Source organism: Pinus tabuliformis, chromosome J (assembly GCF_031772625.1).
Source record: "Pinus tabuliformis cultivar Carrire ecotype Pingquan chromosome J, CPIR1, whole genome shotgun sequence".
Classification (NCBI taxonomy): Eukaryota; Viridiplantae; Streptophyta; class Pinopsida; order Pinales; family Pinaceae; genus Pinus; species Pinus tabuliformis.
In genome coordinates this window covers 790297787-790311119 of record NC_142295.1, presented here as the reverse complement: position 1 = coordinate 790311119, position 13333 = coordinate 790297787, and the positions used below count along the sequence as shown (strand labels likewise).

The 13333-nt window shown below is 39.7% G+C and overlaps 1 protein-coding gene across 2 annotated transcripts in view; it reads right to left on the bottom strand.

Annotated features, from left to right (window-relative positions):
- The window catches only part of LOC149229088 (putative LRR receptor-like serine/threonine-protein kinase At1g56140), a 531024-nt gene that overhangs the window by 101816 nt on the left and 415875 nt on the right, over positions 1 to 13333 (bottom strand). For both annotated transcript variants that reach the window (XM_089378459.1, XM_089378458.1), the window contains one exon: positions 3874 to 3926. In XM_089378459.1, coding sequence (XP_089234585.1) covers positions 3874 to 3926 — 53 coding nt within the window. The remainder of the gene's footprint in view (positions 1 to 3873; positions 3927 to 13333) is intronic.

Genomic DNA, 13333 nt, shown 5'->3' with positions numbered 1-13333 from the left:
CCTTCCTTTGTCGCTTTTGCAAGGATCAACTACTGTCACTCGGGACAGCTAATTCTATTGCAAATGCTCTACTCAGCTAATGCCTTCAGCTCTCCTGTGATCTGCAACCATGCCCTGATACCATGTTGGAATTTCTAATTCTAACCCGTTAGAAATTCTTCCTGCACTATCTGGTTTATTTCATCTACTTGTTTAATTACTTAACAAGTTATTTAACCATATAAATATTGAAAATAAACACAAGTACAGCCTCAACATCTACAGATCATCAACTGAAGGAAAACAAGCACACAAGTGACACCGTTATTTTTGGACAAATGTCCTCGGAAAAACCCAAGGCGGGAAAACCAGTTTAGTTATTCAAAGGGTTATATTATTATGCAGTCTTTTTAAGTACAATTGGGTGCCTAACCGACTCACCCGACAGAGAAAAATACACGACAGCAATACCTCTATATTCGGAAACAGGTATTCAGAAAACCTGTCCCATGAAACCCTCTCTGGCACAACTGAAGCTCAGTGCTGGCCCTCCTGCTGAATTGTGTCAGCCCTAGGACCCTCTATGTCAGTCCTTTGAAGGCACTGCGTAGCCTTTGGAACCCTCTGCGTCACTCCAACAAACTCTGCGTGGATGACGCAGTCCCTCTGGCCTCTACGTTGTCTCTGCTGGGCTCTACGTGGCCTTAACTGGTTGCTGCTCTCGCTCTCTCTGCTTCTGTGCTGGTCTCTCAGTATTGTCTCTGCCTCTTTGCCTCGTACTCACTGTCCATCGCTGTTGATCACTAATTCAACTTTACTTAGCAACCTCGCTTTGGCAAAATGAAAGACTAATCACTTTGGTGTATTCTCCAACTGACCCTCAAGCCTCTACATATACTTTTCTTGTCGGTCCTTCAACGACCGAGATTAAATCGCTAATCAACGGCTAAGATTAGATTTGGCTTGATCATGACTTTTGGAACCTTCTAACTGAGTTTTATATTAATACCTATTAATATTTTATTTTTCCTAAGTTTAGACTTAGAAACTCCATTAAAAATATTAATTATTTTAATATGTCCCAAACTTGGTACAATCTGTCCAAACCATTTCTGGGTCTTGGAGATTTCATGTGCTTTAGCCTCTCCACCAATTTTCATGGCTAGAGCATATCCAATGCTACCCCAAATCAACATAGTTGGCCCATAGAAAGCGTGAGGGTGGGTCATGGGAGAATGATGGTTGAATTAATGGGATGCACCGGAACTTTCCCCTACTATGAACTCCCAATGGACGCTCTTGTCCCAATTCTGCTGCTTAATCTCCTCCAACATTTCTTTCTGTCCCTTGGCCAAATCATTCAAATCCTTCAAAAGGCTATTGAAAGTTGCCTCTTCTTTGCTAACTGGTTCCACCATGCTTGCCTTCTCTTATTCCTGCTCTGGGGCCTCAGAATTAGGCGTGATCTCCAACTCCCTTTCTCTACTTTTGTACCTATGCCTCCTGTAGATAATGTTTTTCTTGTCTTTTGGGGTCATAGAAGATTTCTCCCACGGTTGTGCCAAGGCTGGTGCTCTAATACCACTGTAATATTCCTACTAGGAGATAACAATGATAATCAAGCAAAACTACAACATTCAACACAAAATTCAGTCTATCCATTAACAACAACAATTTACTCCAAACACTGGGCCAATGATGAGCCATTTTATTACTGAACCAAGAGGAGTACAAATATATATGGAATATGTGCACTTGGGCTTGCTACAACAATCAAGACAAGATCCTAGGTGAGAAATGGAAGTGCCCAAGTGTCGGAAATCACTTTCCTACTCGCTCTGCATCCACCCAAAAAGTTTGTTGTTGCTTCTAGGAAAGATCTGTTGATTCATCCCTCCAGGCTGCTCCAAAAATTCCAAGAAATTAACCACAGGCTCTACTCCACCATCTCAACAAAACCCAACAAGGAATTGGGCTAGTTCCGGCTGACCTAGAAGCCCTCAAAAATGCGCACTCCCACCTTCAGCCAGAAATGCACACTATAGGAGTGAACACCCTCAAACTCCCAAACTCTCGGAAACTCCACAACAATCCAACTGAAAAATCTCCTCGACCAAGCCCCCAATACCCAACAATTCCTCTCCACAAATTACCCAGTCACTCACCCCTTGTGCAGGTCAAGCCAAAGACCCTCTACACCCTACCAAAAAATAGATAAATACTGCTCCAAGCTCCCTCAACTCCAACCCTGCAAAACACTCCAAACCTATGGCAAATACCAAGACAATAGCTCCTTGGAAGACCCAAAAGATGATATGGCCGGGAGCAATTTCTCCCACAAGTGCGTGCTCCTCGAATATCCCGGAAATACCTCCTAGACCAACTCTAAAATGTGGCAAGTGACTCCCCTAGGGTGGCACTCAAAGTCCACCAAAGATGGAGCTGAGATCTCCCCACGGAAACCTCTTGTGCTCAACAACACGAGTAGACTTGGCTGAGCAACTCAAGCGTACAAGAAGTTCAAATCTCAATTTAGCAAAAGTCCCAAAATGATGCATTCTCCTTCTATTTATCCTTGGGCTCCTCCCCTCTCCATGTGGGCCCCATAATTCGTCCCCCTTTCTTCCCTCTCTCTCCACAAATGTGAATTTCTCCAAGGGGTGTGTATTCCCTCTTGGAGTGGCCTCCACATCCCACTAATATTTTGATTTGCCTCCTTTCTTCCTATGTTTGGGCCTCCCTTAATCGAAATTGCAAAGTGGGGTCCTCCTAACCCACTTTTCCTAAGTCCAACATGTCAAAATACCAAAATTGTGCAAAAATGTGTTTACTTAGCAAAATTGCTAAGTGCGAACATCACAGTAGGTGAGCCCATTAGGGGCAACTCTGTCTTACCTTGTCCGGTATGATTTGCGGGCTATTATGTCGGACCCAGAGGCTTTCTAGGTAGCAGCATGATGTGATTGCGGGTGGCAGCTATGATTGTATGGTTCTTGTTACCGGTTTCACTCTGGACAATATATATATATATATATATATATATATATATATATATATATAAACTTGGTCAAAATAAAATTAAAGTAAAAATAACAAAATAAAAATAACCCTGTAAAAATAAAATAAGAATAAAAATAAAAATGTTTCTACGCGAAAACATTTTTACTTGATCAAAATAAAATAAAAATAATGTTAAAATAAAAATAACTTCATGGTGTTGACCCATGGTATTCATGTGGAATATAGCCTATTTAAAGGGGGAAATTAAAGTAGCCTAGATCCATTTTAACTCTGGATCTACCAAGCGCCAAGAGGTATGAAATCTCTTGAGATGCAAACCTCTTTTAGAGTAAAAAGAGATTTGATTCCTCTCGGTGCTGAGAGATCTAGAGTTAAGATGAATCTAGATTGGTACAAATTAGTTTATTAGTAAATTGAAAAAAAAAATATATTAAGGACTGGTTTTCAAGTTACACAAACTAGCTTATTCATTGTGTACAAAATCATGTAACTTCAAACATTTTAATATATAGTTTTTAGATAATATCAAAGATCTATTTTCAGGAATTATGTATACACTTGGGTTCGTTAATTTTGACATTTTAATATGATTGACAATTAAAAAGTATTAAATCAACAAGGAAATAGTGTTGGTTTAACACAAATAATAATGTTTTCGTGTACTTGGCCCCCTTAATTTTGACCTTTTAATATGATTGACAATTATGGGACTCCTATTAAAAAGTATGAAATCAACAAGGAGATGATGTTGATTTAAGTTATATCACAAATAAATAATGTTTTATATTGAAGTACAAAAGAAGATACAACTATACATTAGTAATTTGAAGTTTGAACAGCAAGTATTAAAAAAATATCAAGAAATACACTTACTTTTTGGATTTCCTTTGTTGCATGGAAAGTGTCTTTGGAGGCAAGCCAATGCCCTACAGAAAAAATAAAAAAATTTAATAAATTTAAATGTTTTACTTTCAATAAATATCAAGTAAGAAAGTTAAGAAATGTAGTTAGTTAAATCTATTGTAATGAAGTATTTTTAATAGGTTTATGGTTTCTAAATTTACTACATTTAGTTATTATGACTAATAATAATGTGTTATCATTATTATTATTATTATTTTTCTCCATTGGTAAGTTTTAAATTTTATTGATAAATCAAGAGGTATTACATCATATACATTTATATTAGAGTTTTTTCCACCACAGTTTGCTACTAGGGAAACAAGACCAACAATGGAAAAACAATATCTTTGTCCAAAAGGCAACAAAAGACTTGCAATGACCATAGCTCAGTTGTTGATTTGCTATTGTAATACATAGTTTTGATCAGTGTTACTTGGGAGCGGGAGCTAAAGCGGGGAGCAGGAGTGGGAGCGACATTTTCAGAAGCTCCCGGTTTGGGAGCGAATCCCAGAGCGATTTTTTAAAAATATATACATTTTATATATTTTGATACATATATGTCAACAAAAACATGTAGAATGATGAATTAGATATAAAAAACATAGATTGATCATTGAACCATATCACATCAATCATCTAGAAGTTATAATCTTCATCAACCATGTCCACAAGTTAGTAACATACATATTACAACTGCAACATATTGAGTCTCGTGAATCATGATTCATCAAATTCAATCTTAAAGTTTCAACTTCAAGCTTTCAAAATTGAAAATTCAATATATAACATTTATCATCATTGATCACCAAAGTTGTACTTGTAAGCTATGTTTAACCATTACAAGAAATAATATCTTAGATATTTCTAAGTTCTAACTGTTAACATGAAATGAAACGTTATAAAATGAATTATGAATAATGAAATGAAATGAAACAACTTTAGTCTTTCACGAAGCATCATATTCATAATTCACAATCATTACCAATGAGTTATAATTGCCAACTTCAAACTTCAAACTTTCATTGTTACAGTCATATATTGTTTACAAAAAATATCATTATGATATGAAAGAGTCAAGAGTCAAGGACTCAAGACTCAACAGTTATGAAAACTAATAGAAACTAGAAAAGACAAGTAAACTGTAAATCTACATGTGGCCCTTGCCATGAGAGTCTCCTGTATGAGCAGGTTGTGGTGGTCTTCTAGGAGTCTCCTGCACAGACCGACGACCAGAACTAGAAGGCACATGTCCTCCATGTGAGGGTGTAGATGGAGGTGGCGACAGCAAAGGGACAAGACTCGGAACTCGAGCACTGCTACTGGATGGTGGAGGTGGCATGGCTGCTGCAGCTGCTTCATCTTCATCCCTTATAAGTTCCTCTTCCAATTCTTCAAGATGTATAGTGCCATCCTCCAAATTGTCATCCTCTGGGTGGTTGTCCCAAATTTTATATGTTGGATCCTCATAAGCCCGATCACAGTAATGACTCAACAACCTCAAGTTGTAGTGCACATAAACCAAGCTTTCTGCTCGGTTTTCATTGAGTCTATTTCTTTTCACATTATGTATGAAGCTGTAGGTGCTCCAACACCTCTCTGCAGAAGAAGTATTTACAACCTGTGATAGAACTTTTTTTGCCAATTTTGGCAAAAGTCCTTGGCCGCCATATGTTTCCCACCATTTTCCATTGCATGGAAGGTACCAAACAAACCAGTGCCATTGAAGTATCTGCCTATTTCAAGGCGCACAGCTGCACATTCCTCCCTGTCAGGTATCAACTTTTCTAATGCATCCAAATATCCTCTAGTTACCTCTGCATCTAAATGGGGTTTGGTCCTAATCCCACCCCCTGGTGCAGGTTGGCCCAACCAAGATGTAGAGTAGTATTTTGGCATAAGGATATACGCCAAGCAATGTAGTGGAAGATTAAGTTTATTCCACCATACACACACACAATCGTGAATCAGTTTGTACAAGTCGGGATCTTTGTTATGAACAATATCTTTTATTTGCCCCAACATGGTATCCATCTACTCATACACCTCGCCAATCACTGGTTTATCTGTATCTACAAACTGAATCATGTGATAAATGGGCTTGGTGAAATCCAATACTTGCCTCACACTTGACCAAAACATACCATCAAGAGCGGCCTCCTCCACCAGTTCAAAACCTCGCCTGTCAGCTGCATTTGTAGCCCTTTCCTTTAATACCTGCCAGTGTGGACTTGATACCATGCTAGCCAATGACTCTATTACCTTCAAAAGGCGCCTGAAGGTGAGGTAATAGCTACCAAATCTAGTCCTTGCAATTTTCAACAACTCCAATCTTGAGTGATTGCGGAAAAGGCCATGGGTATTGCTATGATTTGTAATAAATTTTATCATTTGTTTGCCTTTCTTGTACAAATCACCAATCCATTTGTATTGTTCATTTTTGTTCTTAACAACATCATGCATCAAAAGGTTCAATGTGTGAACCAAACACCCAGACCAAAATATGTTGGGGTATTTATCCTCAATAATTGCTCCCGCTGCCTTACAATTAGGAGCATTATTAGTGATGACTTGGATGACATTGTATGGCCCAATACGGTCAATTGTTTCAAGTAATGCTTCTACAATGTTGATGTCGGTCTTGAACTTCTCTGAGTAATCATATGCATTTAGAAAGATGGCACCACTAACAGACACAGCAAGAACACTTATCAATGGCTTGCCTTTTACATTTGTCCATCCATCAGATATAATGGACACCCCATGGTCAGTCCAAGAACTTGTCATTCTATTCAAAGAATGTGATATTTTTGCTTTTTCATGATCAAGTCCAATGGTTCTTGCCTTGTCATACCCAGGGCTCTTGTATCCTTTAGGGGCATCATTTATGGCAAAAACCATTTCGTGCCAATAAGGTGAGCGAAGAACATTGAATGGTATCCCACATGCATAGAGAAACCTGTAAACTTTTGAATCCACATCATTCCTACACCCCTCATCAAGGAAATCTGATATGGTTCTACGCCTTAAAGCTGGTGACCCTATGCCTCCATATCCACTGCCTTGGGAGGATGCTGAAGGAGTTTTTTGTGCTTGTGATTGTGAGCTTGGTTCAAAGAAACCCCTTGATTTTTTAGATTTGTATTGGGCTTCCTCCTCTTCCCTTATGTATTTGGCTCTATCTGCTGTTGACACAGTTGCACAAGTTTTGATTCCTATTTGTTTATCTCCATCCCATGGCTTTTTCTCGTAGAGGTGTTTTCTGGCACAAGTGTATGAACCTGTGTAATTATTGTTGCAATGGGGGCAATGAAATTGAGTGGTTCCACCCCCTTTCCCTGCTTCAGGCCTGTTAACATATTTCCACAATGGGGTTTGGTCTTGTTTAGTTTTTTGAGAGTCATGTTCACCCTCTTCCAGCTCCTCCTCACCGGGGTTTTCATAAAATCCAGTTTCTCCAACTTCTTCATCCCCCTCTTCATTTTGGCCCCTCTGTTTCCTACTCTCCAGCACCATAATAACCAGAAAAGGGACCAAGAAGAAGAAAATGCCAAGAAATATAATCAGGTTCATGATGTTTGATATTTGTAGGCTTTTGAATCTGCAAAATTTAATGGGAATGGGATTGAGAAAATTAAAAATGTATTTAGTTTTACTATTTAGTATTTAGTATTTATTAACTTAATTTATTTAGATTCATGATTCATTTACTAAATAAGTTATACATTTACTAAATTACTAACTAAACTAAACTAAATTACTAAATTACTAAGTAACTAAAGTTTAAACTACTAAATTACTAAGTTACTAACCTCCTTGCAGGCTTGCTCCTTTCTCCTCGGCACTCGCTCCTCGCTCCTTTGCACAATCTCCTTAGCTCTCCTCAACTCATTCAAGTCACAATGAAATAAAAAATGCCCCCCCAAGCCCTTATAAAACAAAAAATAAATAAAACTAAAAAATTTTTGGTGTTCGCAAATTTTTTTCGCACTTTTTACCCCCGTCAGCACGCGTGTCGCTCCCGGAGCGAAAATTAAAAGCTTGGGCGCGATCGGGAGCGATCGCTCCCTGATTGCTCCCGGGCTTTAATTTTCACTCCAGGAGTGACGCTCCCGAACTCGCTCCTTGTTTTGGCAGGGAGTGCAAATATTTTTATCGGGAGTGCGCTCCCGAGCTGCTCCTGCCCGGAGTGCGGATTGGGAGCGAGTTCGGGGGGGGCGCTCCCCCGCAACTCTAGTTTTGATCCTAGAAAAACTGCAGTTGTGCTGCCCACAAGCTATAATAACTGAAAACATAAAAGAGCTCAAAGAAGAGCTACCACAATCAGAGAGGAAAACCATAGCACAACTTAGGTAGAGGTGGAAACATTTATAGGAGCTTCAGGGGTACCAGGAGAAGCAAGGCCTTTTCCTTTGGACAGAATGGCCTCAATTCTAGCCAACCAAAGGGCTGTATCCCTGTGTTATAGGGACATTTCCTTATGCTCAGCCTATGTGTCATCCAACTGAAGAGATAGTTCCCTTTTGTCATCATTTATGTCCATAGAGTTTTACCAATAAGAGACTTGATGTGCCAATATAACTCCAAAGTCCATAAATATTGGTTTTGCCTTCCCTGGGTGTAGTTGGAATGTAATGTTCTCTCTAATTAAAAATCGGCTCAGTGAATTCTGCAATTTTCGCTGTTCTGGGTGGAGAACAATTTTGGACATAAACTTAGGAAATTGGGTAATAGGCAATTAAATTAAATTTTATGAAGGGAGGCTTCAAACATTAGCACACAAAGGGAAAATTATTTACATAGTGGGATGTGAGGGACACTTGAAGAGGGAATTCAAACTCCCTTGGAGAATTTCGATTTGGAGGGAAGAAGGAGAGAAGGGGTTGAATTGTGGTGCCCACAAGGAAAGAGGAAAAGCAAAAATTATAAATTAGAGAGGAAACCTCCATTTTTGGGACTTTTGGCTATTTTCAGATCTGAACCATAGTTTGCTTGTCCTGCTCAGGCAAGTCAACTGGTGCTGCTTAGCATAGAGATTTCTGGGCGGGAATCTCACCTCCTTATTCAGTGGACTTTGAGTGCCACTCTAGGGGTGTTCATCTCTATCATTGCAGAGCTGTTTCGGAGACAATTGCAGGGGAAATTTGTCCCATTTGTGAGTAAATTGGGTGCAGCAAAAAAACTCGCACTCATTGGGAGAGATAGCTACAGGGCAGATCTAGTTTTGGGAATTTGAGGAGATCCTCCCCTAGAATTTCGCTAGAGGATTGTAGGAGTTGTAGGCCAGATTTGGGGAAGAATTTTGAGGGCATAATTGTGCATTCTAGGCATGTGCAGAGGGTCACTGGCAAGGCCTACACAGGGGTCAGATTAAGGAGAATTTGTCGTGGAAAGGAGCTGGAGGAAATCAGGAGAGATTTAGGGAGAAATTTGCAATGACTTTGGGTAGGCACTTTGGGGAATTTTGGGAGCTCCCTTCAGCAGTTTTCCATTGGTGCATACCAAAGAAAAGGCTGGGAAATTTGCTCTAATTTGTGGGTTTTCCAAAGGTTTGAATCTATAATGTTCCTTTTTCTGATGTTCCTTATGGCATGGATAGGATGGACTTTCAGAGTTGGGGGCAGACAGGTCACAGGTACAGGTTGGTGTCCTCGGCAAGCCCAGAGGCTTTTGGAGGGGTTTTGAGGAGTTTTTATGAGGTCCGATGGCATTCGCTTGGTATATTCCATCATCCACACAGTTTGCCTTTCGTTCCGTTGCATTTTGACAACTTCCAAAAAACAGAGTTATTAATGGGCCTGACTCAATTAATTACGCTTAAGGTGGCATTTCGGGAGGAATACTTGGCAGAACACCTTAGTGTAATAGCTCGTTGGAACTGGAACAAGAAGATTTGAAGGACGAGAAAGTTAGACGTGATTTTCAGTGACCTGAGGAGGCATGGTGGCCAATTTACCCTTTTCCCACATTAAAAAGAATATTTTAATCGAAATAAAAGAGGGAAAAGTGCTCCATGATTAAAATAATAATAAAATAGGAGGTTCTAGAGGAGTCCATCAGATTTATAAAAGAGGAGGAGAAGGCCATTAGAGGACATCTTGGATTTGATATTGCTTCTTGTATGAGAGGTTGAGAACCTGATTCTCTACTTCATTGGTAGCACTAGGACGGAAACCTCGGGTGATTCAGTGAGATTGGGCGAGTACCCATCTCCCCTTGGTGAATTCATCCAAAATTCACAGGAGAGCTCAATAGTGCAGTTCAGTTTAGTTTGGAGGGCCAACATAGCAGTGCAACAGATTATCTTGGAGGCCAGCTTTTCATCTCAGCTATTTTGATTGTATGTGCATGTATCCCCAGTTTACCCATTATAATAAAAGCTGAGAATTTTTTTTTTCATTATGCTTATTGGGTTGCAGTGCTCTATTTGATTTATTTTACATGGTAATCTTCTATTAATAAAATGTTGCTTTTACGGTGAAATTTTGGGGTTGAATACATTTCTGCAATTTAGAAAAATATCTCATTTGGGACATTACAATGGTATCAGAGCATTGGTCTTGGTTCAGCCTGTGGGTTTTTCAGTTTCCAATTGCAGTGATTATTGTTGGGGGGTTTTGCCGAAAGAATTCAAAAACATGGTTCTAGCAATAGAATGAAAATTTATTAAAGGGTTCAACAAATTTTCTTATTAAATGAGCAACAAATTCTTAGACAAATTGTTGAAGGCATTCGACAAATTAGAGCATCTAAATTTATAATTTTGCAAGGGCAACTGATCAAATTTTTTAATTTAAGTTGGTAATAAATTCCTTGATAAATTGTTGCAAGCATAATGAAAATTCAACAAGTTGGTCGAATTCTTTAAAGTCCGTGAGCGAATATTGATTAAAGGCCAAATTTATTATGTACAAAATTGTGAGCTAGATCCGTAATTTTAGAGAGGAAAAACGCCAAGCCAGACTCCCTGTAGCCGCTTCATTGGAGGGCCACATGTATTGAGGGGACGACTCAGCGCTTGTTTAAAGCCGACTGGGAGTGATTAATAGCTGAGAGTCGAGTTAAATTTCCAGATTGAGTCTCACGCCAGGACTGCCCAGGGTAGAATTCATTGTTGATCGAATTATTCACCAACAGAGCCCACGTCAAACATTGTCAACACATAACCACATTTGTCTAAGACCGATCAGATCATGTTCTTTCACGTCGAGCTGGTCTCGGTTGGGTGAAGCGACAGACAAGATCCACGTGATCATTATTTCCGGAGGGCACCGTCCACAATCATGTGAGTGCAACGTGGAATTGACATCCTTCAGCCGGGGGTCATCATTGAACTCGGGTTGATCGCAGCCAATTTTTACACTCTGTGAGAGATTGATCATTGTCGTGTCAAGCAAATGAGAGTTAGGATTCCTGGTGCTTGGTCGGGAGAAGTTGTTTCCGTCTCTCCATATCTGATCAGATTGTAATGGTGATTTCAGTGGGTGAATCTAAATCTCCCTGTGTGAATGTTGTGCGTGTATCAAAGTTATCTGAGTTATTTGTGGCGGTAGAATTATCGTTTGAATTGCATGCTTCTTGAGAAACGCACTCACGTGACTCGAATGGTCCACTAGGTTCGGCTTAGTGATAATCGGTGGTGGTTGCCACCGGGAGGGGAATGACTTTAACATGGTGGTCATTTAAGTGGAGAACACACAGACAGACAACTGAGGGACCATTACAAGAAGAGACAAATCGTAACCCATTGCTAGGGGTCCTGCATGAGGCCAGAAATAAACTACAGGTGACGTCATGGCCTGTGGAGGGTTGGCACAAGGTGGGATCCACACACAGAGGGGCTACAACTATTTACTACAGGCAGTTAAGCGGAACTATGCTTCAATCTAGGTGTTAGATCCATAATCATGAGCGTAAGGAGACAGTGTGGAATGCCCAACCATATTTAAACCAGTATTGAAGTGAATGAGGGAGGCAAATCACCCCTTAGATTATGTTCAGCCATAGATACGTTATGCTCAGGAATGCTAAACGTCAAATTGTAAATTGATTGAAGACATAGGATATTGGAGTAGCTAACAAGAGAACACATTGGGTACAATTGTTGCTCATGCAAAATTAGAAGAATACAATGAAGAACACATTTATACGCTGAGTTTCAAGCGTAGTGTGGGATGAGACTCATTATTGGAGGTCGCCATTAGTCTTGGGCACGCAATAACCATTAACTAGCAGGGCATGTTAGCTACTAGCCCCACTCTTGTGCGTATAGAGCCACAAAGAAGCAATCTACAAAAAGGAATGAGCCATTGGCTTGTTGACTTGTGATGGAGATGTATCATTGAAGGAGGAAGCTGATACATACTATTTTTCTTTAAAGAAGTCTAAAGTCCAAATCAATCAACTAAGGAGATTTCCAACCATTGTTAGCTAAGCCAGGTCACAAACTCAATTTATTGCATGCTGTTTTCACTGAGAAATTCAACAAACTCAGAAAATAGTGGCCTCATTATCACAAATATTCTTGTCCTCATTGAGCCAAAACATGGATCAAACTTTTAAAAACTCCCTTAATAAACCAACAACAACAAACAACAAACCCTACTCAAAGGGGGTCCACGCCATTCCTCAAAGAGAACAACCAAAGGATGTGCAAAAGGGGCAAGAACTAGGGCATAAAATATTTAGTCCTTTTTAAACTAGAAGAACTAGATACACTCCTTTCCGAAGTGAACCAGTTAGAAGGGAAGAAACTCATTTGGGTTCTAAGACTATTTATGCTTGCTCTGATACAACCCAAGTTCTTGAAGGAATCTTGTGAAGGGGTTAGAATTCTAGTTGCATCTTGTCTCAATAACATCATGAGACTGACCGCACCTATGCCTCCTTTCAATGACTATGTTATGAGGAGAGTTTTCAAGTTGATAGTAGAGACTTTTGAGGACTTGGACAACAGTGCAGGTTCTACCTTTGGGAAGAAGTTTGAGGTTCTAGAAATCATGACCATGGTCAAAACATATGACATCATGCTTGATCTGGGGTGTGATGACTTGATCCATCAGATGTTCCAATGTTTCTTTAGCATTAAGAAACATCACCTTGACACGGTCAAAGAAGACATGTTGTCCATTTTGTCTTCAGTTATGGGAAATCGTGATGCCATTTGCAGGGAGTTACGAGCTAGATTGTTGACCATTTGGAGGAGAGAACAGTTGGTTTCACCTATTGCTTATGAAATAGCCGAAAGGTTGGTTGAGAAAAACATTGGGTTGTTTAGGAGACAGTTGATTAGGGAGGAGATGCTTAGGTCTAGTGGATCATGCAACAAGAATGAGCTGAGGAGGAAGGGTCTCTGCTTCATTTGTAAGGGACCTGATCACTCATGCTTGAGTGACACTGAGGAGATGATAGAGGTTCCTTCTAACTTTCAGGG